The sequence below is a fragment of the Gopherus flavomarginatus genome, chromosome 4, assembly GCF_025201925.1.
Source record: "Gopherus flavomarginatus isolate rGopFla2 chromosome 4, rGopFla2.mat.asm, whole genome shotgun sequence".
Lineage (NCBI taxonomy): Eukaryota > Metazoa > Chordata > Testudines > Testudinidae > Gopherus > Gopherus flavomarginatus.
Genome location: NC_066620.1, coordinates 127,822,161 through 127,847,687, shown reverse-complemented (window position 1 = coordinate 127,847,687; position 25,527 = coordinate 127,822,161). Strand labels below are relative to the sequence as shown.

At 41.7% G+C, this 25,527-nt stretch overlaps 1 protein-coding gene and 1 long non-coding RNA gene across 2 annotated transcripts in view; both read left to right on the top strand.

The window, feature by feature from the left end:
• Nucleotides 1–2,167: 2,167 nt before the first annotated feature.
• Nucleotides 2,168–25,527, top strand: part of NT5DC1 (5'-nucleotidase domain containing 1) — a 278,111-nt gene continuing 254,751 nt past the window's right edge. The window contains 6 exon segments of the mRNA XM_050951616.1: nt 2,168–2,261; nt 2,617–2,906; nt 6,891–6,982; nt 9,332–9,403; nt 12,508–12,589; nt 12,591–12,615. Coding sequence (XP_050807573.1) covers nt 2,168–2,261; nt 2,617–2,906; nt 6,891–6,982; nt 9,332–9,403; nt 12,508–12,589; nt 12,591–12,615 — 655 coding nt within the window.
• On the top strand, nt 17,013–17,446 carry LOC127049352 (uncharacterized). Its single transcript, XR_007773952.1, has 3 exons — nt 17,013–17,097; nt 17,192–17,290; nt 17,383–17,446. It is a non-coding gene; the product is annotated as an uncharacterized LOC127049352 (long non-coding RNA).

The following is a 25,527-nucleotide window of genomic DNA, read 5'->3' as shown; positions in this document are numbered from 1 at the left end:
CCAGCGGGGCACTGTCTACACTGGCGCTTTACAGTGATGAAACTTGCAGCGCTTGGAGGTGTTTTTTCACACTCGAGAAAGTTGCAACACTGTAAAGTGTCAGTGTAGACAAGACCTCCCACCTCCCCATTCCCCCAAATAGCACTCCGGAAAGGCTATAACATCCTATATATATTTTAACACCAATTTTTTTTAAGCTAACTTTTATATTGCTTGGCAAGGTACTTTCCTCTGGTTTTAGGAAGATTGGTCTTTCATGCTTTGTTATTTTACAAAGTCTTGTATATTCCCTGCAGGAAGTATGATGTTGGAGCCTGTGAGTCTCTCTTCTGACAGTCTTTCTCATGATGACTGGCACTTGGCTGTTTGGGTGGTGTAGTATTTTGAGGGTCTGTTCTGACATCCGTTGCTTGTCAGCCCTCAGGGGTGGCCAAACTTACTGACACTCAGGGGTTGGCTACACTGGCACTTTACAGCGCTGCAACTTTCGCGCTCAGGGGTGTGAAAAAATACCCTCCTGAGCGCTGCAAGATACAGCGCTGTAAAGCCTCAATGTAATCAGTGCCGCAGCACTGGGAGCACAGCTCCCAGCACTGCAAGCTACACCCGTAAGAGATGTGGTTTATGTGCAGTGCTGGGAGAGCTCTCTCCTAGCGCTGGCACTCCGACCACACTCACACTTCAAAGTGCTGCCGCGGCAACGCTTTGAAATTTCAAATGTAGCCACACCCTCAGAGCTACACAATATAATCTTCAGAAGTTCAAGAGCCAGGCATGCCTGGCGAGGCTCAGGGCTTCAGCTCAGCGGGAGGTACCTGCTGGGCCTTGGAGCTCCCATTCAGGGTGGCTCTTCAGCAGGATTGGGGCTGAAGCCCTGAGCTCCCCCACCTCAAGTCTGATAGGTGGGGAAGGGAGTGAGGGGCTCTGTGAATCACATTTTAACTGTAAAATAGTTGCATGCAGCTTGTGAGATGCAGTTTGGCCACCCCTACTACATACATTCAATGTCCTGCTGATCAAGTCTCAATGGAGTGAATATATCACCGTCCTCCACCTCTGTGTTTTTGTTTTGTGTTCCTAGGGGAAAGTACGTTTGCAGTTTTGATGAAATAACTTAGCAGTGAATTAGTATACATGAATGAAGATTTAGTTGTTCAATACATGTAGCTTAATTCAAATTGCATGATTTGTCCTGAGGAAATAGTTTAATCCTGATTTAAAAAAATCAGAAGGTTTTAAAAAATTAATAAAGCTTGGCCTTATTTTATTTTCCTTCTGGTTTCCGAATGTTTGAGGTTGCATTTAGATGACACTTTTCAAGCATTTGCAGCAGTCAGAACTAGAAGATTTCTTTTTAAAAAAAAAAGAAATTTAAGAGTGTCATCTAATCCCATGATGCCAGCAGCTGGGGCTTTAAGAAAAAACAACAGAATATTGCAAGACTCACAATAACAGGCATATTCAATATTGTTCTGGAACTGTACAGTCTGGGGTGAGGAAGGTCTCTGAATTCCTGGGGGCACTGAGACCATCACCAGTGATAGATAGGAGGGAGTAAACTCTCCCAGACAGCGCAGTGTGAGGAAGGGCCAGCCCAGCTGCGTTCCTCACCTTACAGCGAGCAGGAGTGAAAGTAACTTACAGGACTTACTGCTACTACCGGAGTCCTGAAGGAGGCATGGCCTCATCTGGAAGAGGTGTGGCCTCTCAAGATTTAAAGGCCCTGGGGCACCTGCTGTGGCTGGGAGCCCCAGGGCCTTTAAATCAACCAGGGGTTCCCAGCTGAAGAGGTGGCTGGGAGCCCCCCTGGACTCAGGGGCAAATTAAAGGGCCTGAGGTCCTGCCGTCCAGGGAACCCTGAGCTTTGCAGGGCTGGGGCAGGGATTTAAAGGGCCCAGAGCTCCTGCTGCTGAGAGGAGCCCCCACCCCTTTAAATCCTGGCCCCAGTCCAGCCGCCAGAGCTGCGGCTGGGATTGAAAGGGCTCTAGGCTGCCCGCAGTGGTGGGGAGCTCTGAGTCCTTTAAATTTCAACTGTGGCCAGGATTCAAAGGGCTCTAGGCTGCCCGCAGCCACGGGGAACTTTGCGCTCTTTAAATCCCAGCTCCTGCCCTGCCGCCGGATAAAGGGCTCTGGGCTGCCCGTCCCTGCCTCGAATTCTCCTGCGGCAATGGAAAGCTGCAGGGCGGTGCCTGGGGACAGCAGCTCATGGAGACTGCCTGTCCTGCCCTACCTAGGAGCTACTGCTAGAGGAGGTGCCCAAGGTTAAGCACTGAACCCCCCCCCATCCACTTCCAGTGCCTGCACCTACACCCCCCTCTCAACACACCCCCTCCATGCCTCCCAACTTTCCTCCTGCATCCCCCACACTCCTACCCAGAGTTTGCACCAGTCACCCTCTCCTCTACCCCGACCCCAGCCTGCACCCAGCACCCAAACACCCAGCACCCAAACACCCTCCCAAAGCCTGACCTCTCACCTCTTCTGCACCCAAACACCCTCCCAAAGCTTGTACCTGCACCCCAACCCCCTGCCCCAGCTCAGCGCCTACACTCCAGCCCCCACTCCCAGAGTCTTAGGCGGGGGGAGGGGGCAGGTTCTGTCTACTGCCTCCATCAGCCATCGCCCCTCTCAAGCTGCGTCTGAGTGGCAGTGGCCAGGCCGATCGGGAAACACCTGCATGGCCAGGAGCAAGTGAGCGCCACAGAGCAGCCGAGAGGGCGGGGAAAGGCGCAGCCGGCCTGGCGGCAGCAGGAATAACACCAGCGCCGCTTTCCTTCCCCTCGCCTGTCCCCGGAGCCGCAGCCCGGGCAGCAAAGACCCGGCTCTTCTCTCTGGCCGAGTGTGACGTGCTCAGCTTCGGCCTGGACCACACGCTGTGTCGCTACAACCTCCCCGAGACCGCCCGGGTGAGTGGCGGGGGCCGGGCTCAGCCGCCGGAGCTAGGCGGCGGGGGGAGCCCTGCCGCAGCCGAGCGGCTGCCCCGCCCGCGGGACTTCGCTGGGCTGCCCCGGGGCCAGCCCCGCGCCTGGGGACTCTTCCAGGCCAAGCCGGGCACTGCAGCGCTAGGGGAGCCGGGGCCCGGCTCTCAGGAGCGCTCCGGGTTCGTGGCGGGCTCTGACTTCCATAGCTGGTTTGGACCAAGTCCCTCGGTGTGTGGCCCCCTGCTCCGCGTGCAAGCGGCAGCTGGTGGGTTTGGCTTCCCCAGGGAGCCCACTGCCGCGCTCATTACAGAGACGCGGATTTGCTACTACGTCGCCTCCTCCTGCCTCTGAACACGCCGGAGAGAAGTGAGGCCCCGCCCATTCATTCGTGTGCTGAACGTTGAGCTGCCAATCTCAGCCCAGAAGTGGCTGCAATCCTGAGCTAGTTTTGTGCAGGGGTTGAGGAGGCTGCAGACGTCTGCTGTTAAATAGTTTTGCATTTTAAATTGTGGCCAGCTAGGCAGAATTATTTACCAGCACTTGAAGGAAGCAGGGGCCATTTTATCTCTGATAGGTTTTTAAAGCATAATAGTGACCAGGTGGGATGTACTTTGGGATCTTACATGAGACCAGCTGTACGGGGTCAGACCAAAGGTCCATCTAGTCCAGTAGCCTGTCTACCAACAGTGGCCAATGCCAGGTGCCCCAGAGGGAGTGAAGCTAACAGGCAATGATCAAGTGATCTCTCTCCTGCATCCATCTCCATTCTCTGACAAACAGAGGCTAGGGACACCATTCCTTACCCATCCTGGCTAATAGCCATTTATGGACTTAACATCCATGCATCCAGTTCTCTTTTAAACGCTGTTATAGCCCTAGCCTTCACAACCTCCTCAGGCAAGGAGTTCCACATGTTGACCGTGCGCTGCATGAAGAATTTCATTTTATTTGTTTTAAACCTGCTGCCTATTAATTTCATTTGGTGACCCCTAATTCTTTTATTAGGGGAATAAGTAAATAACTTTTCCTTATCCACTATCTCCACATCATTCATGATTTTATTTACCTCTATCATATCCTCCCTTGGTTTCTTCTTTTCCAAGCTGAAGAGTCCTAGCCTCTTTAATCTCTGCTCATATGGGACCTGTTCCAAACCACTAATCATTTTAGTTGCCCTTTTCTGAACATTTTCTAGTGCCAGTATATTTTTTTTTAGATGAGGAGACCGCAGCTGTATGCAGTATTCAAGATGTGAGTGTACCATGGATTTATGTAAGGGCAATAAGATATTCTTAGTCTTATTCTCTATTCCCTTTTTAATGATTCCTATCATCCTGTTTGCTTTTTTGACCGCCTCTGCACACTGTGTGGACATCTTCAGAGAACTATCCACGATGACTCCAAGATATTTTTCCTGATTCATAGCTAAATTAGCCCCCGTCATATTGTATGTATAGTTGGGGTTATTTTTTCCAATGTACATTACCTTACATTTATCCACATTAAATTTCATTTGCCATTTTGTTGCCCAATCACTTAGCTTTGTGAGATCTTTTTGAAGTTCTTCACAGTCTGCTTTGGTCTTAACTATCTTGAGCAGTTTAGTATCATCTGCAAAGTTTGCGCCCTCACTGTTTACCCCTTTCTCCAGATCATTTATGAATAAATTGAATAGGATTGATCCGAGGACTAACCCTTGGGGAACACCACTAGTTACCCCTCTCCATTCTGAGAATTTACCATTAATTCCTACCCTTTGTTCCCTGTCTTTTAACCAGTTCTCAATCCATGAAAGGACCTTCCCTTTTATCCCATGACAGCTTAATTTACGTAAGACCCTTTGGTGTGGGACCTTGTCAAAGGCTTTCTGAAAATCTAAGTACACTATGTCCACTGGATCCCTCTAATCCACGTTTGTTGACCCCTTCAAAGAACTCTAATAGATTAGTAATCTTGTTTAGATTAAATCTGCTATATGTATGTATGCTATTATTTATACCAACTTGGAGGCTTAAAACAAAACTACCAACTTTGGGCCCTGTCCTGTTCTAATTCAATGGAAATTTTTGCCCAAGCAAAGCAAATGGAAACCTGATCTACAATCAAAAGTTAAGTTGACCTGGCGATGTTGCTCAGGGGTGTGAAAAATCCACACTCCAAGTGACATAGTTATTTCAACCTAACCCCTAGTGTAGACAGTGCTAGGATGACAGAAGAATTCTTACTGCCTCTCATGGAGGTGGATTAACTACAGCAACAGGAGCAGGAGAACCCCTCCTGTCAGAGTAAGTAGTGTCTACATTAAAGTGCTACAGCTGCAGCATTTCAAGTGTAAACAAGCCCTCAAACAAATATTGGATGTTTTTAAACCTTATAGCTATAACACTCTTAGGGCCTGATTTTTATAGATGTTGAATACAGTGGCAGTTCCCATTGAAGGAAGTGAGAGTTGAAAAGCTTAGCATCTTTGAAATTCAGGCCTTTAATATTTTTTGATGACTTATCTGCTTATATCCTGGTGAATTCTTAGGGCCTTAAAATAAAATGTTTAGCATATGAGCATGCTGCATCTCTCTGATTTTAGCTTCAGAATCCATTGTTTTTGCTTACTGGGAGGGGTAGGTGGGAGGAATTATTTATTTTCATCTCTGTTTCATGTTGCCTTAATTCACAAACATTTTTTGAGGGTGAATTATATGTGCTGGAAAAACTCATTGTAAAATTTAGGCCTGGTCTACACTACAGAGTTAGGCCAACGTAAGGCAACTTATGTCAACCTAGTTATGTCAGTGTACACACCACTGCCTTACTCCCATTGGTGTAAATGACCTACTACACTGACATTATAATTCCACCTCCTGGAGAGGCATAGGGCTTGTGTGGATGTAGTTAGGACGATGCAGTGTCGAAGGAGACACTGCAGGTTACTTACATCAGCTATTGGCAATCATTCTTGTCAATTTCCTGGCTCCATGCCATAGCCAGGAAATTGACAAGAAAGCTGCTCACAGATCAGGCTGTCATCTCAGGGCGGGTGGGGGCTTCAGCTAGAGTTTGACTGCCGCCCATGCTCTCAGCTCCCTGTGCCCAGCCAGGCTTCTAGCTCAGAACCAGGCTGCCACTGTGGTCCTGGTTCTCCACTTCAAGCCAGGCTGCTGCCCAGACTCCCTACAGCTGGGCTTCTCACTCAGCCATCTGCCATGCTCCAGCAGGGAGCTGAGAACCAGGGGGACAGCTGGGCTCCTGGCAGGCAGCAGTGCATGGAGCTGAAAGCTCAGGCTCTCAGACCCCATACTGTCTTGCCCAGAGTGGGGACATGCCACTGCTTCCAGGAGCTGTGCAGAGTGGGGCAAGCCCCTGACTTTGCTCCCCAGCTGGAGCACCGGAGCAGGGCAAGCCCCGGACCTGCTCCCTGGTGGGAGCTCGAGGGCAGATTAAAACATCTGGAGGGCCAGATCCAGCCCCAAGGCCATAGTTTGCCCACCCCTACTCTAGGGAATGACTTGTTGAAAGTTCACCCCCCTCCCCTCGCCCCATGTACTGCTATACATGTAACACAGATGTAGCATACAAGTTTCACTAACTGTGTTCTCTACAGAGATTCAACTCTACAGTGTTTTGGCTTTAATATACTTTTGCCAGAATAAAAATGTAAATGCTTGCTGTAGAAATCTATTGTTAGAACTGAATCTGTTGTACTTAATAGAGCATAATATAAAGCTTATTTACTTAAATCTTGAAATTTCACCGTACTGCAGAAATAATGACAGTATTTTAACTGTTGCTGTGACTCAAATCATAATTATTTAGAACTCAATTATAATTAACATTCAATTTATACGCACAGGGATAAGTTGTGCTCTTCTTATATTAACTGCCTATTTTACTTATTGAGATTATCAGTAAGAGAAACTGTCCTTACTCACACCAAGTTTTTTTTTCCCCCTTCACTATTTTTCTCATTTGTAGCTTATATATGATAGTTTTGCCCGCTACCTGGTAACCGAGAAGGGTTATGATAAAGAATTGCTGACTGTAACTCCAGAAAGCTGGGACTTTTGGTAAGTATTTTAAAAGTTTTACTTTCTTGATGCCACAGTTTTTATGGGGCTGAGAAAATAACTTGTCTTATTGAAGAGACATGATTGCGAGTCCCACCAAAAGAACCTATCTTAAATTCCTAAATTATGGTTTTAAAAAGTCAAATTATATTCAAACAACAGGCTTCCAAAATAATAAATAGTAGAGCTGGTTGAAATTTGCTTAATTTCAGGCTTTCAAAAAAAATTGTCAAAATTTAATTTCTTTTAATTAGAATTCTCTCCTCTTGAAAATTTTGAAATTCTTCAACCAGCTCTAATAAAGACCTAACCCTTACATATAGATTTGCTTTCACAGATCCCAAAGTATTTTATAAAGTTTGCTAAATATCATTATCCTCATTTTATGGTGGGTGGGTGGGGAAACTGAATTGCATAGAGGTTAAGTGACTTTCTCAGATTCTTGCAGCAAGCAAATTGGGATCTTAGAACCCTCTGCATGAGTTGTTTTATCAATGTCATCACATGTGCATGTCATAAATTCCTTCCACTCTAATATTTTTCACTAGTGAACAGGCAAGATATTGACTTCTATAAAGACCTTGGTCTCTGGGCACTAGATTTGCCATTTAAAACCTGTAACGTGCTTGGATGCTCTGCAAGAACGAGGCCCACACACATTGTGAGTTATTTGGCTTTAATGAAGGTAAAGTGACACATTTGCAACGGGGACCCCGGGCGTTGCTGTCACTTTGGCGGGGAACCCAGCACCGAAGCTCAGCTCGGTCTGGGTCGGAGTCCAAAGACGGGACCGGGAGCATACAGCTATATAGACACAATACAAAAGCAACTCATATATATGCAAAAAGGGACTTCCCACAGGCTATGTCCGCCCCTTGGCCAAAGGCCAGGGACTGTCCATGGGCGGTGTACGCCCTTTGGCCTAAGGCCATACAAACTAGTTTCAACCAGTTAAAAGCAAGTTATAACTGGCATGCCGTGTCTTACAACGACTGGCCACTTAGCAAGCAGGGGCTTTCCACAAGGCCGCTGAGAAAGCGGAAATACCCTAGCTAGGCCGTGACACAGTCTTCCGCAGTCCCCTACATTACCCATTCCAGTTCCAAGGATAGATGCAATGTAATACAGATGCACATGTTGAATCAAAACAATAGCTAATATAGTAGTTTTACTTTGAGGCCTAAAAGCCTCAATAGTGTTTTCAATGTGATTTTTAAAAACGTGATCTTATTTCAGCTAAAATTCTGTTTGGTTGGTTTATGCATCTACAATGTTAGCATTTGGAGTGAGACATCTATATTTGGAGTAAGCTTTTCTTCCCAGAAATTGAAGAGAGAACTCAATTTGACAGGTCCAGGTGAGGGCAGAAATGAGTTCAGAGTCTTGAATATATAATGTATGTTAGAACTATGTACAGGTAACACACACACACACACACCAGTCCTGATGGCTATGCATGTGGTTGACCCTTGTGTCTACAAAAAGCCCCATTGACTTCAATGGGACTCCACAGAGGTTCAGGGGTTAGCCAGCATAGATCAGATTATATAGGAGGTCTAGGCATATGGTTCTACCAGATACCTTTATGCCTTAGATGACTTGTGAGGGATGAGAAGTACCAGCCTGGTATAAATACAATTTCAACATATATCCTTCAAGCAGTGTATTGCAGTCCCAACAAACCCAGCCCTCTCTTATCCCTGATATTGGTATATTAATATTGTGATGTTTCAGTATATGAAAGTAACTTGAGACTTGTTTTTATCATCTAAAAAGTAGCCAAACTGTCAAATTGGGTTCTCTCTTCAATTTCTGAGAAGAAAAGCTTACTCCAAATATAGATGTCTCACTCCAAATGCTAACATTGTAGATGCATAAACCAACCAAACAGAATTTTAGCTGAAATAGGATCACATTATTAAAAATCTGTCCAGTCTAGCTAGCAGTGAGCTAGAGTTACTACCTAATATTAACCAGTTAGCTGTTGTATTACCTTAATATTAAAAACTGGCTAAAATGCACATACCTTGGCTGTAGAAATTTGGTCTCTCATCCTCCAAACATTTATAATTTTGTTTATGTGTGGCCTCAGTGAAGTCAGTAGGAGTTTTGCAACTGACTTCAGTGTGGCTAGGATTTCACCTCATATGTTTACTTGCATATATAAAAGTTACTCACATGTGGAAATGTTTGGAAGATCAAGGCCTCTCTTTGTGTGGCAAAGTTGCATACTTGTTATAACTGCATATCATTTGGACAGTCTGATATATGCTTCATTATCTCTCAGATATAATTTCTTATCTAATCACTACTTTTCTTGTTTCTTCTTTTAAATAAAATGAATTTTAGCTGTAAAGGATTGGCATTGGATCTGGAAGATGGAAACTTTTTAAAGCTGGCTGGAGCTGGAACAATTTTGAGGTAATACTGATTAATTTTTATGGCTAGACAGATAAAAGATTGCATTCTTTTTTTAAATGCCAGCATCTGATAATTGGGACAACTATTAAATATTTAGAACACTAATCACCATATGTATTTATTTTTTACATTAGAAGCTAAGTGCAACATATGTAACTTTGTGCGCAATCTGTTTTAAATGTACATATGTAACTTTTTGGTGACCCATCCATTTTATAAATAATGGCACAATAAAAGTTGCTTTTATTTGCTAGTTTGGAACATCTCTCTTTCTTAACTGCTTAATGGTTTTGCTACTGCACTCCTTCATGATTTTCCTGCTATGTTAGTTGATGCTATCAGTGGAAATTGATGTACTACTTATTTTTCCAGACAGGACCCTGAGAGTGGGTACAGTTATTGAAACTAATTTTGCTTTGTTCGCCCAGTATGTCAAGCTACTATATTCATAGGCCCTGATCCTGTACTTACCTTTATGCACTCGCATTATTGTCATGGACTTCAATAAGACTAATCACAGTGTGCAAAGTTAAGTGCATGTTTATGTCTTTGTAGGGCTGGGGTCTAAAAACCAGTAGCATTAGATAGCTGGTGGACAAAGCCATTTGTCATTACTACCTATAAAAGTCATAGGAAAGTTTGTAATTTGAGTTGGTAAAACATAAAATGTTGCAAAACTCTGTTTTCCAAATTCAAAATTCAGAAATTTGCAAAATGTTTGCCTCCTCTACATATAATTTGTGTAAACACTGAGAATACCAACAAATAACTTTAATTGCAAATTTAAGAAGTGGGGTGAATATCCACAAACAACATGTCTTATATAATGTTAAGCTCCTCCTCCCTCCACCTACACAGTCATACACACAGAGTAATACAATTCTGATAGTTCAAAGTTAACACAGATACTACGTGAACATAAAAATGGCTATACTGGGTTAGACCAATCGTCCATATAGCCCAGCATCCTGTCTTCTGACAGTGGCCAGATGCTTCAGAAGGAATCAATAGAACGATCCATTTCAAGTGATCACTGTCCTCTAGTCCCAGTTTCAGGCAGTTCAAGGTTTAGGGACATCCAAAGCATGGAGTTGTGTCCCCGATCATCTTGGCTAATACCGTTGATGGAACTGTCCTTCATGAGCTTATCTAATTCTTTTTTGAATCCAGTTATATTTTTGACCTTTACAACATCCTCTGGCAATGAATTCCACAGGTTGATTGTGTGTTGTGTGAAGTATTCCCTTTCGTTTATTTTAAACCTGCTACCTATGAATTTAATTGGGTGACCCCCTAGTTCTTGTGTTATGTGAAAGGATAAATAACACTTCCCTATTCTTTCTCCATACCATTTATGATTGATATATTCCTTGCTCCACTGTGCCTAAATAGTTCAGGGCCTGAGGTGTGTGTTGTATGCTAAACAAGTGAAGGGAAGAATTTAAGCAGTGATTTTAGCACAATATGTAGAAGTCAAGACAAAGAAAATTTGTAAAAGACTGTCATATGTAGGGCCCTAGCAAATTCACAGCTGTGAAAAATGCATCACGGGCCGTGAAAACTGGTCTCCCCCATGAAATCTGGTCTTTTGTGTACTTTTACCCTATACAGATTTCACAGGGAAGACCAGCATTTCTCAAACTGGTGGTCCCAACCCAAAACTGCAGGGGGGAAAGGAGGAGTAGGGGGTCATGGAACTGCTTCCCTTACTTCTGCACTACCTTTAGAGCTGGGTGGCTGGAGAGCGGTGGCTGCTGGCTGGGCGCCCAGCTCTGAAGGCAGCACCGCCAGCAGCAGTGCAGAAGTAAGGGTGGCAATATCATACCATGCCATTCTTTCTTCTGCGCTGCTGCTGAAGGTGGTGCTGTCTTCAGAGCTGGACACCTAGCTAGCAGTTGCTGCTCTCTGGCCATCCAGTTCTGAGGGCAGTGCAGCCGCAGCGCAGAAGTAAGGGTGGCAATACCACGACCCTCTACAATAACCTTGTGATCCCCCTCCCTTCTCCTTTTGGGTCAGGACTGCTAGAGTTACAACACCTTGAAATTTCAGATTTAAATATATGAAATCATGGAATGCATGATTTTTAAAATCCTATGACCATGAAATGGACCAAAATAGACCATGAATTTGTTAAGGCCCTAGTTATATGGGAACATGACTCTTCTGGCACTATGGGAAGAGATGCTAGGAAAGACATTGGAGTGTTTGAGATCACAAAAAAGAGAAGTGATTTTTCTGAATGCACCTTAGCTTCTCTATGGAGAAAAATTGAGGTTTTTCATAAGCTAACTAATCAGGACAAACCTTTTACATACAACTGATGAGGATCAGAAACTGACTGTAAAAGAAGCAGTACTTCTGTAATGAATTCTACGTGGACATAGAACCTTCCTGCACTTAGCTTATCGCTGGATTAGAATCCTAAATGGCTGATCACACAGTACTGTCCAGAAAAAAATGCTGACATACTGCAGAAGGAAGAAATTGCATATTTTCCTTCAGATATGTTTGTTGGGCACAAGACATGGATTCCTGGCACTCCTGAAAATAATGTGACTGGGTCTATTATAGAAGATATCCGTATATGTTTGAAATTTAATATAAAAGATGGTCCTTTTCACCAAGGGCCTACAGGAGTGCTCAGTGCAGTTAAGAACTCTTACAAGGAAAAGGCTAGTGGTTATGATCTCAGTTTGGAGGGGCATATTACTAGCTGCAAAAGATATTGATTTTAATGGCAGAAAAATAATATTTTTTTCCAGATCTTATTCCTTTTAGTCAGACCAGAGGAAAATCATTTGTATCATTAAAGAAAATGTCCTTAGATGAAAAAGTAGATTTGGTAATCTTATTTTCAGCAAGGCACTATTGATTTATCAGAGAAATTCTGTATCTTCTGGGTCATGAGAGAATCAAGCCTGACATTTGAGAGAGACCTCTCCCTTTTCCCTAAGAACAAATTACTGAGTGGAGAGGAAATGGGAGAGAGATCAGTCACATGGCTTAGCTCAGTATTTGATTATTTATGACACACTTATGTGCACTGTAGGAAATTTGAATGATTTTAAATATTTTTAACCTTTGTCACGCAGTGCATCAATTAGGGCAAGTCATGGTACGAAGAGTATGACTCCTGAAGAGATCTTGGAAGTTTATGGCAGGAGGGAATGGAAACACTTTAAAACATTTCAGTGGAATGGTTTCCCACTCAGGTAAATATAAATAATTTCTTTACCTGAGACTTCATGAACTTGGAAACTGTTTTGGTTACTGCAATGCTTGCTGCTGTTATGCAGTTTTTCCTTTAAACACTTAAAATATTGTTAAATTAGGAAAACGTAAGGGACTGAGTGTCTTGGGGATTGCTAAAGAGATGTAATTTTTCACCTATAATTTTCAGGTTCATACTGAGTCCACGTCAAGCAATGAACAGAAGCTGTTAAGATTGACTTCTGTTTGCCCCATGTGAAACAAGTTGATGGTCTAGTTTTGGTTGTAAAGCTTTTCTTTGCGGTGGGTCGGTATTCCTTGGAGAGATACACTGAGACCACCTGTGACAGGTTAGGTCACAGAGACCCCCTTGGGACCGTCACCTGATGTGCTGAAATTACCTCTGAGCCAGGTTCCCCTGTCAGCTTGGGACTCCAGAACCCTGTCTTGTTGAGCTAGACACACTAGCCTGCTACAACACAGACCTAGGGTCTGGTCTATGCCCCCAAAGCCACAGACTTAACTGAAAACAAGTCAGCAGGTTACCTATCTCCAGCACCCAGACACCCAGTTCCCAATGGGATCCAAATAAATCCATTTTACCTTGTGTAAGCTTTATACAGAGTAAATTCATAAACTGTCTGCCCTCTATGACACTGATAGAGAGAGATGCCCAGCTGTTTGCTCCTCCAGGTATTAATCACTTGCTCTAGGTTTATTAATAAACAAAAAGTGATTTTATTAAGTATAAAACGTAGGATTTAAGTGATTTCAAGTACTAACAGACAGAACAAAGTAAGTCACCAAATAAAATTAAAGCAAAAACATGCAAGTCTGAGCCTAATACTTTAAGAAACTGATTACAGGTAATATCTCACCCTCTGAGATGTTCCAATAAGCTTCTTTCAGACTAGATTCCTTCCTAGTGTGGGCCCAATCCTTTCCCCTTGTACAGTCCTTGTTAGTTTCAGCAGACATCCCAGCTGGTAAGCAGAGGTTTTCTCATGACTGACAGACCACTTTGTCCTGCTCAACCCCCTTTTAAGCTTTGGCACAAGGCAGGAAACTTTTGTCTCTCCGCGTCTGCATCCCTCCTCTGAATGGAAAAGTATCAGATTTAAGATAGATTTCGGTATCATGTGACATGGTCACATTTCACTGTAAGACCCCTAGTCGCCATTCTTCCAGGGTTGGCCCACACCTACACAGGAAGGCTTGCAGGCAAATAAACCATTTACAACCAATTGTCCTAGTCAATGGGAGCCATCAAGATTCTAAACCACCATTAATAGCCTGCACTTTGCATAGTTACAATAGGACCTCAGTTATACTTCATATTTCTAGCTTCAGATACAAGAATGATACATGCATACAAATAGGAGGAATATATTCAGTAGGTTATAACCTTTGTTATGATACCTTATAAGAAACCTTTTGCGTAAAGCATATTCCAGTTACATCATATTCACACTCATAAGCATATTTCCGTAAACATATGAAGTGCAATGTCACACCACCATCTTGCATTATTTAGGGCAAACAGTCTGCAGATCATTACACATTTTGCTCATTGCTGACTCACTACTCTGGACTCTTGTCATTGACAGCCTCTAAGTATAAATGTAAAGGACTGCATGGGCCTAGAAGACTGAAATATTCTCTTCTCCGGGGGGGTGCTTTTTTCCCATTTCAGGAGGGAAACTTGCATTCATACCCTTTACCTATTTTGTGGATAAATAAGGGACTTCGGTCTTTACAGTCATCTATAATGTACACAAAGGTTTGATGCTCTGATACATTTTTTATTAACTAAAAAATAAAATAAACTTGGCCTCCTTTGGGAGCACTGATTTCACACAAAATATATAAGGATTTAAAAATGCTTAAGTCAATAAAATATAAGAGTTTGCAGGCTGAAGGTCATTATCTTATCCATAGTTTTACTCCTAGGTACTTCCATTTAAGTATACAGATAACTACCCAATGTGGGTAGTTATGTCTTTATATGTCTGCAGGAGTAGAGACCTGCTCCTCTGCAAGGCATAGCATGAACTCAGCCCCCAAAATGGGATTTTGATGTCTTCAAGCCACTTTTACACCTTGCATATTCTGGGCTGCTGTGAGGGCTGGAGAGACCCCCAGTATACTTAGTCCAAGATGCCCATCTGAGTTACAGCAGGCTGTCCTATGGATCACAGTGCTGCCTGGACTCTCCAAAGCACTGTAGCCTGCAGTCTTGCCCCTAACATGCCCCTACATCAGGACTTGTGAGGATGTTAGTAGTAATAAGCTCGATAGTATTCATCACAATACAAATTTTGACAGGTTTCCACGCCCCTTTTAAGGCTTATGTCCCGCCTTCCCACCCCCCGTTTCCGTTGGCGCAAGAGTGTGCCGCCGTCGGCCATTTTGAAAAAAGTGTGCGTGTATGTGTTTGACTATGGGGGAGTGTTGTGTATGTTTGTGCTTGGTGACATGAAGAGGAAAAGAGAGAGTTATGAAAGAATAGGAAGATAAAACTTAAAGAAAAAGGAAATATATTAAAAACTAGGTTGAAAAAGGGAAAGGCAAAACCTGTCTGGGAGGCCCAGGGTAAAAACTATTGACTACCCATGTAGGTTAAGAAAAAAGCTTTTAATATTATTAAATTTAAAAGAAAAATTGCCTGTGCAGTAAGCACAGGGTAAAAACTCTATAAAAAAGTGGCTAAGAAAATACAATAAAGCTCACGGTAAAATAAAAACAAAAGAGAAAATTTTTACCTTTGCAGTCTTTTTGTAAATGAGGCAGCTTTTCTGGTTTAACCCTAGTAAATAAAACACATTAAAACTAGTTAATACCAATGTAGTTTAAGAAAAAACGAGGTTTAAAAGGAAAATTGATTGATAAGCACAAGATAAAAAAGCATTGACTACCCATGTAGGTTAAAAAAAACATTAAAAACTAGGTTAAAAGGAAAATTGACTGTGTAGTAAGCACATGGCCAAAAACTATAAAAGGGTACTAAAAAAAAGCATTTAAAAAACTAGGCTTAAAAAAAGAATTGACCAAGGCAAAAACCTGTTTGGTAAGCACAGCATAAAAACTCTATAAAAAAGTGGCTAAGAAAAATACAATAAAGCTTAGGGTAAAATCAAAAAAATGTTTACCTTTGCAGTCTTTTTGTAAAACGAGCTAGCTTTTTTGGTTTAACCCTAGTAAATAAAACACATTAAAACTAGTTAGGTTAAAAAAACTAGGTTTAAAAGGGAAATTAGCTAAAGCAAAACCTGTGTAGTAAGCACATGGTCAAAAACTATAAAGGGGGTACTAAAAAAGAAAATTGACAAAGGCAAAGCCTGTTTGGTAAGCACGGGGTAAAAAAGCATTGAAACTATTCAATATCAGTGTAGATTAAGAAAAAAGAGAGGTGAAAAGAAAAAAGAGCACATGGTAAAATCAGAAGGAGAGAGAGAGAGAGAGAAGCAGGCAAAGTCTGTTTAGTAACCACAGGGTAAAAAAGTGAACAGAATCAGGGTGGGTTAAAAGAAAAACAAGCCAAGAAAAGGGGGAAAAAGGTCCTCTTTGCAAAGAGCACACGGTTGAGTCACAGAGAGAGAATTTTTACCTTTGCAGTTTTTCTGTAAAATGAGGCAGCTTTCCTGGTTCAAACCCTCTCAGGCTTGTTATCACCGCCTTTGGATCGGACCAATCAGAGGTGGTTTTACAACAGCGTCATAGAATTCATTTTCCTGAACCAATCCTAGTGTCCCAAGATTTTAAGCAAGAGCCTTTTAAAAACCGGCTATTGTCTACCAATGAGCACGTGTTTTTGTGTATAAAAACACGTGGTTTTGCGAGCGGGTTTTTTAACACAGAGAAACTAAACACAAAGGCATGTCCCTGTACAAAACACCTACAGAAGCCAAGAAGCCGGAATTGCCCCTGGGTGCACCAGTCCATGTTCAGAAGAGAAGGCCCCTTTACAGTTATTTTGCCAATGAGAAAGGGTTGTTGCCGAGCCCTACGTTTTATTCTGAAATAGAACTGAAAAAAGAGGAGCCACAGCCGTTTGTAAAAGAGAAAAAAGATCAAGTGCGAAAAAAATTGTCAGATTTGGAAAAAACAGAATTAAAGGCAGAGGTAAACCTTTTTTTTAATAACAAATTACAAAATGTTTTATAAAAATAAAGGGTTAAATATTTTTGTTTTTATAGGGGGGAATGGAAGAAGAGCCTATATATGAGGACATGGCAACCGAGGAACCGCAGGATAGCGGTGTTGAAAACCAGCCGATAGACCCCGAGTTATGGAAAGATGGCAATATTGTTACAGTAAAAGCTTTACCCGTTGTAAAAAAATAAAATAAAAAAATTATTGTATTTACACTTTTAAAAAAATGACTTTTGATTTTTTAACAGATAACCAAGCCGGGGCCATACAAGATTACTGCTTTGGTGTGTGACAAATGGCCAACAGTTGCAGAGACAGAAACACCCGAGGAGGTAAAGACAGCTTAACTTATTTGAAATATATATATATATATATATTTGTGTATGACACTAATTAAGCGTTACTATACGGTTGGTTTAATAATAGGCTGCTGAAACTATGATTGACGGAGCCCTTGCCGGAGGTGATTCAGAAACAAAGGACACAAACGGGGTGTCAATGGTAAAACCCAAAGAACATGGCGAGGTAAAAGTTACTTAAATAATTTTAAAAAAATATAAATATAAACATATATAAGAGCGGTAAAATAAAACTATATGTTTTGTGTTTAATAACAGGAAGGTGCTACGGGGTCCGACGGTGCGTCAGCTGAGGATGATGATAATTCAGAATAAGACGAGGGTACGACTGAGGTAGCACAAATAAACTGTAGGCTTTTTTATTTTAAAATTTTTGCAACAAAAAATTTAAAATATGTTTTTACAATGTTTTTAACAGACATCTTCAGAGGATAAAGAGAGGCGGCCTTTAAGCAGAACAACCGTAATATGTACCTGTTGTTTTTGTGTGAAGCAAGATGTTAAAAAAAAGTCTGTAAAAAGTAAGGAGACTGACCAGAAAAGCTGTGAAGAAGAAGAAGATGCCATTATGGTTGATATTATTAGAGCTGTTGTAGTAAAAGCCTTTTACCACTGTTTGAAAAAACAACTTTTGGAAAACTGTGCAGCCTGCGCAGTAAATAAGTCCAACCCTTTTAGTCACCCTTGTATTTTTTGGGATCGCTCAGAAGTATTTTACCAGCTTAGACGTATTTCTTCTAAACTGAACGTGGCCCAGCTTGTAAATATAATTATAGTTGAAGGCTACAAACTGAAAAAGCTTAACATAACCACTGAAACTATAACCAAAGTTGTTAAAATGATTAGGGAGGTTGCAAAAACATCTGACCCAGTTGCCTTGCTGGTAGACCTGTCAAAAGAGGTAGCCCCCGATATTGGCCGATCGGTGTGTAGCAGGGTTCGTCAAATGGATTATAAAACTTTTTACATGCAAGCTTGTGACCCTAGAGGCTTAAAAAATATATATTAATTAAGATGCATTGTAAAAATTTGTATTAGTTTTTATATTATTTTGCTTATGCGTTAAAAATGTATGTAATTGTACCATATATTACTTTGCTGCTGCTTTAAAAGTTAAATGTGTATAGACATTGTTGTGTTAAATAAAAACAAAAGCAGAAACAAACTTTTGTGTATACGTGTGTTTTAAAGCAAGACGGGGTAAGCATGGCAAAGTTGCTAAAGAAAATTTATTACTCACCCGAAAAAGTTGGTAGTTTTGGGGGCATAACACCCTTATTTCAGGCCGCTAAAAGACACCGTAAAACCTTAAGCAGAAAGCAGGTTTCTGCTTGGCTTGCGGATCAAGATGCTTATGCTTTACATAAACCAGCAAGGCTTAAATTTAAAAGAAATAAAACAGTGGTGTCTAATGTGGATACGCAATGGCAGGCAGATTTGGTTGATATGGCCGCCTATTCTAAACAGAATGACGACCGTAAATATATTTTAACAGTGATAGATATTTTGTCTAAATACGCCTGGGTGGTAACCCTAAAAAATAAAACAGGAAAAGAGGTGGCAGAGGCGTTTAAAGCTATTTTTACAATGGGGCGCGTGCCTCAAAAATTACAAACAGACTGAGGAAAAGAGTTTTTAAACAAAGCTTTAAAGAATTTGTTTAAGCAATATGGGGTACACCATTTTGTTACCAATAACGAAGTTAAAGCAGGAATCGTGGAGAGGTTTAACAGAACTTTAAAATCAAAGATGTGGAGGTATTTTACCGCCTGTAACACCTTTCGCTACATTGATGTGCTGCAGGCCTTCATAGACGGTTACAACAGAAGTTATCACAGAACTATCAGAGGGCGCCCAATTGACGTGACACAAGCTAATGCGCTAAGTGTGTGGAAAACCGTCTACTGGGGTAGTTTTAAAATAAAGACACAACGTGTAATTTTTAAAAAAGGGGATCACGTAAGAGTATCTAAAACGAAGGGCACTTTTGAAAAGGGCTATCAGCAAACATATACCAATGAAATATTTATCGTGTCAGGGGTTTTATTAAGAGGACAAAGACCGGTGTATGCATTACAAGATTATGAAGGGGAGGAAGTCGCGGGGTCTTTTTACCCTGAAGAATTACAAAAAGTAAACCCTAACCAGGACCGCGTTTACAGGATAGAAAAAATTTTAGCAAAAAAAGGTCGGGGAAGAAACAAATATTTTTTTGTAAAATGGAAAGGCTGGCTAAAAAATTTAATAGTTGGGTTAAAGCGTCTCAAGTGCACGACCTTTAATAAAAAAAAATGACTGAACAAAGTTTTTACATGACCTTACCAAGCAATGCCTCAGCGGGGGCTTTTCCTCAAAATACTAGTTCCAATTTTACAATACAACTAGCCAAGCCTTTAAATTTAATAGGGCGGTGGGATGTTGCTTTATCGGAAATTCATTATTGTCACTCTTGGAACACGCTTCTTTACGATACAGCATTTACGTTAGCATCGGAAAAAAAACTTCAAACCTACAACATGGATGCCGGCTATTATTCAAGCATTCACCATTTAATAGAAATCATCAACAAGAATATAGACAAAGATGCCGAAAAACCAAATGCCTACGTTATTTACAACCCTGTGACTAGAAGGGTTCAGTTAAAACCAAACGATGGAAAGTACTTTTTTTCCACAGGGGGTAAATTGGCAACAATATTGGGAATGCTTTCAAATCATCCGTGTAGGATAGCACCGTACCCCGCAGACATTACGGGGGGGTTTAACTCTTTTTATACGTGTACATGGACATAGTGGAACATCAGTTAGTGGGGGACTACTATGGGCCGCTGTTGCGCTGCGTTCCCATCCACGGTAGCAACAACGAATTTGTTACCATAACGTATGACAAACCGCATTACGTCCCCGTAAGTAAGCAGCATATCGGAACCATTACTATTGAAATAAAGACGGATCAAAATAAACACGTTTCATTTAGTTTTGGAAAGGTAATTGTTAAACTACATCTGCGCCCCAAAAAAGCTGAAGAATGGTGACTATGAAAAACTACGGGGACCCCTTTTTGTATAGAAACTACTACAAGGCCCAGGCTGGCTATGGCTTACCAGGATATCAAGGATTATCCGTTATGTACGGGGCAGGTTTAGGAGGGATATTTCGCAGTCTTTTTAGAAAAGCCGTGCCACTTTTAAAAAGAGATTTTGACATTATTAAACCCCACATGAAAACAGCCGCAAAAAATATAACCAAAGACGTCGTAAACCACGTGTCTAGCACAGTTATAAACAAAATAGGAGCACACATGCCACAGGAAAGTTCCAGTTTAGTGGTAATGAGAAGAAAAAGAGCAGCGTTGCGCCAGCCATTTAAAGGACCACCTAGACCCTTTAAAAAAAAAAAAAAGCTGTCAGAAGACGTCTTAGCCATATACCTAAAAGGTGTCCTAAGAAGAGGAAGCGTCGCGTTACCCGCGGTAAAAGGGATATATTTTAAAATGGCTTTTATTCATTGTGGCTCTGACGAATGCACCAAATCAGAACTGGATTTATTTCAAATAGCCCCCACACAAACCAGTATCGAAAATAGCTTTTATGTAGAGGTGCCTTCTTTGGCCGCTTTAACGGTAAACGCACCTCTTGAATTTTTTATTTCGGGACATGGGGATCATTACTTAGACCTTAACAACACGCTGCTGTACGTGTGCTGCAAGGTGATAAAAGAAGACGGGTCAGACATTGATGATGATGCCCGGGTGGCCCTAACAAACTACCCCATCGCCACTCTTTTTAACCAGCTGGATGTTACTTTAGGCGATCGTCTTATTAGCCAGAGCAACAATTGTTACCCTTACAGAGCCTTAATAGAGCTAATTTTAAACTACAGCCACGACACCCTCGCTACGCAATTTTCGACAGGCGGATTTTATAAAGACATGGCGGGGGACCACGAAAGCACCCTTTTGGTCGGCCAGGCCACTGAGGGGTTTATACGCAGGGCCAGACTAACGGCCAGCAGCAGGAAGCTGGATTTGTTGGGACCTTTACACAGCGATTTGTTTTTTCAAGAAAAACTACTGCTAAATGGCGTGGATTTAAAAATTAAACTAACACGTAGCAAAGATGTTTTTTGCCTCATGAGCGGGACTGCCAACCAGAATTATAAAGTACACATTATTTCGGCGTCCCTGTTTTTAAAGCGTGTAAAAGTAACCCCGGGGGTTCGTTTGGGGCACGCTGAAGCTTTAATGACCGCCAACACTAAGTACCCCGTAGACCGGGTAAGCATAAAGGTGTTTAGCATACCGGCCGGCAGTCGTGTCAGTAACCAGGAAAACCTTTTTTTGGGACAGCTACCCAAGCAGCTAGTAATCGGTTTTATAGATAACGACGCCTTCAGCGGCAGCTACGTTAAAAACCCTTTTAACTTTAAACATTATAACATTAATTTTGTGGCCTTGTATGTGGATGGCGAACAGGTGCCAGCAAAACCCCTACAACCCGATTTTGAAAATGGAAACTGCGTGAGGGAGTACATGCAGCTCGTGCAGGCTACTGGAAAATATGTAAAAGACCGATCGCTCTTAATTAACCGTGATGAATTTGCCCAGGGCTATACGCTGTACGCCTTTGATTTGACCCCGGATCAGGAGTGCACCGATCATTATTCTTTAATTAAAACTGGAAACCTGAGAGCGGAAATTCGGTTTGCAACGGCTTTGCCCTCTACGGTTAACATGATAGTGTATTGGGTTTTTGATAACATGCTCGAAGTAAATCATAGAAGAAACGTTCTGTTTGACTATATGTAATCATGAACACCGTGCAGCTACGAGATATTTTATCAAAGGACCCTTCTTTTTTAGATGTTTTTTCTAGCGACTTGCTTCCGAAAGGTTTTGTGTCCGGAAGACCTTTGGGGCTTATTGTTAACACTCACCCCCATAAGTTACCCGGGGAACATTGGCTGGCCCTTTATTTACCAAAAGGGGGCCCGGCGAGTTTTTTGACTCCTACGGTTTTTCCCCAGACAGTAACTTTTTTCCTAAGTCTATTATGACTTTTTTAAACCGTAACTGTGATAACGTTGTGTTTCATCAGAGACAACTACAGGACCCCCTAGCTGTAACCTGCGGTTATCATTGTATTTTTTTTTTTAAACAACGTAGTAAGGGTTTATCTTTTGATTGTATTTTAAAATTGTACACCAATGATTTACCAGAAAATGACCACTTGGTGGTGCGTTTTGTAAAAGGAAAAAGACCCGGCATGCCCAGACCAGTTTTAAACATGTTTCAACATGTTCAAACGTGTTTGTCTTGTCGTGTGTTTAAAGAGGTGCACCAATAAAACACAATTTTTAATTTTGTTTACGTCTTTTATTTTACATTGTTAACCAGTCGATTTTTCGTTTTTTAACAGGGACGTTTTTAAAAGGGGTGGTGCTACTTGTGGCCTTGACCTGCTCTAGCCCTATTTTTAGACGCTCTAAAAATTGTTTATTGGTAACATGCTCTACGACGGCCGTAGGCACGTTTAGCTCCGCCAAGGCTTTCATAAAAACATGCCACCCTTTAGGAGTCCTCTTGTTAGCGAAAGAATAAGAGCCGGTTACCCCCCTGACTAAATCAAGCATGTGAGACCCCTCAATCGCTTTCCCCCGGTACACAAAACGGCCGTTATCAGCCCAAGAAGAAACATCTTTACGCTGTTTAAGCTTATTTAACAATATTTCAGCTTTTTTTTTATAGCGAGGATTTACCCCCTCCAATACCTCCTGAATAACAAAATCCGATAAACCCCCCTGAACTTTAGGAGGTTGAAGCTCCTCTTGCTCTTGCTCTTGCTCTTGCTCGGGGGAAAAAAAGAGGTTTATTTTAGTCTTTTCCATTTCACCACGCTTGGCCAATATCAGGTATCTTTGCAGGACCCCCTCGTAGAGTTTAGCCTTTTCGTAGTTGGATAAACAGGTTCTTTGAAGAATGTCTTTCATTTCTGAATCCAATTGGTGAGTGGTTGTGGTTCTGATATTTTCCTTTATTTGTTCTAACTGGTGGCTAGGAACGAGGTACATTTTTTCAGTGTGTTCCATTATCTGTTAATTAAAAGGCTTGACAGCAGGGGGAGTGCAAAGCTTAACAAAGGGCCAATAAAGCCACCGGTTTGTTTTACAATAAGCTTTTTTCTTTTCAGGGATAGCTTTTTATCGCTTAGCTTTTTAATAATTTTTCGGGTTTTTTTAAGGATGCTTATTTGTCGAGGTTTTAGAGGAACATTTCCTTTTAAAGTGTTAAGCGCTATTTCTGAGATGGCCGCTACTAGGTCGTCAGAAGCCGTACAGAGAATAGCCTTTCTTTGAGGCGGCTTGGCTTTGATAAGAAATTTTAAAAGAGCCAGGTTTTTTTGCACACGGTTAGACATGTTTGTTCGGGTGGCGATTTTTTTTAAAATGGAAGATTAATAAAAAATAACTATTTTTATGGGTTTTTTAAAGGTGTATGCACAGGGCCATTCTAGGGGGAAAAGACCTGTTCTTAACCTGAGGTTTTCGGGCGTTGAAGTGTTTAAATCCACCAGCAGATACCCATAGGGGTTTTTGGTAGCGTCCTCAAAAGCCTCCAAAAAAACCTGTGTTTTACCAGGGTACATTTGCCGGGCCAAAGTGGTAATTTGTAGTTTATCGCGGGGGGTTTTAAAAAGAACCATATATTTAGTATTTAAATTAATTGTACGGCTTTTTTTTCCCTGACAAAACATATTTTGCACAATGTACATAATACTTAAGTTTTTGTGGTGTACGTATTTTGTAAAGGCTTTTTCAATTTCACCACTTTCAGAAGCAGACTCCATTAGATCATCTATAATAACCATATTCACTTTATTACTAGGAAATAAATGTTCATCATTAAAAGTATTAGGTAAACCTTCCAAAAATGTAATACATGAAAATTTTTGCAGCAACTCTGTATACAGTGGTTGCCAACAGCTATAACACCACACAATATTTTCAGGCATACATGATAACAGTTTATGACCATTTTCTAACAACTGCTTTATAAAATATGATTTTCCAGAATTTGAGGGACCACAAAGCAAACAGGAAAAGGGATGAACAAACTGAACATGGTTTTTCATAATAATTAATACCCGTACGGCAAAGTTTTAAAAGCCTCCTCGAGGGCTCTTTTGTCGTAAATGACTTTTTGGGTTTTTTTTAGAGTTCTTGTTTCTATTAACCAGTGTTTTTTTACCCTTACAATTCCTGGCTGCTGTATTACGATTTCTTTTGGGTCCTCTCCCTCGGGGTAATCCCAGATGAGTTCTTTTAAGCTTTCAAAATTAATTTTTTCACTGTTTCCTGAGTTAAGTGTGATTCCTTTTAATTTCATACAGGTTTTACCGCTGGACAGTTTGTACCCGTATGTTTTAGGTCCCGCGGACACAAACTCCACAATGTGTTCATCTGCGGGTATTTCGCTAGTTAAATCTCCTAAATAATCCCCTAGGGGTGGATTCCACTCCCCTTCTTTACTTACAAAAATTACAGAATCCGTATCATGATAAAGACACCGCTGCTGTAAACGATCTAACAAGTGGTAGAGCTCTAGCCGGGCATAAGCGGTGGTAAAGCACGCTATAAACACGTTAGTGTTGCTGGAATGGGTGCAGTGTTCTTTTGCGTACTTCCAAGACACTATGGCTGTGTCATCATCGATAAACTAGCACGATGACACATCGTAATAAGGTACAAAAACATACTTGAAGAGCTCGTCGGGGTCCGCTGACCAAATTTTCCCCACAAGGAATTTAAAAACAGCTTTGAGATTTGTCTTTTTGCGGGGTTTACCTTAATTTTGTTTAGACTCAGGCACACACCTTCTTTTTCACGGTACTCTTTAACGTACTGTTCTTTTTTAAATTTGTCCGTACATCAGTGAGGGAACCCCGAGGCCTCTTGTTTTTGTCTTAGGTGTGTTTTAATGTAGTCTGAAAACAGGGCATCTGAAGAGCGGTTAAAATGCCAGACTTCATAAATTTCAGCGATTCTGTACCCTTTGTTTAAAGCCTCCACCAACTCTATTGTGCACCAAGTCCCTGTTAAAGCCCTCTCCTCCTGACTGTGCCTGCAGGGGTCCTTTTGTTTTGTTTCTGCACAAAGGGCGCACAGGGGAAACATTAGTTTACCATCAACCCTGTATGGTAACACGGGAAAATACAAACCTCTTGGAGTGTACACTTTAACCTTGGCAATGCCAAAGTACTGGCAGATATCCCCAAAACCCTCATACACAATAACGGGGTGTCCCACAGGGTATTGTTTAGTTTTGTTAACAAAAGGGTAGAGACTGGTAAAATCGTAGTAATGAACCTGCTCCCCAGGCTCCGGTTTGTAATAAAGGCAAATGGCG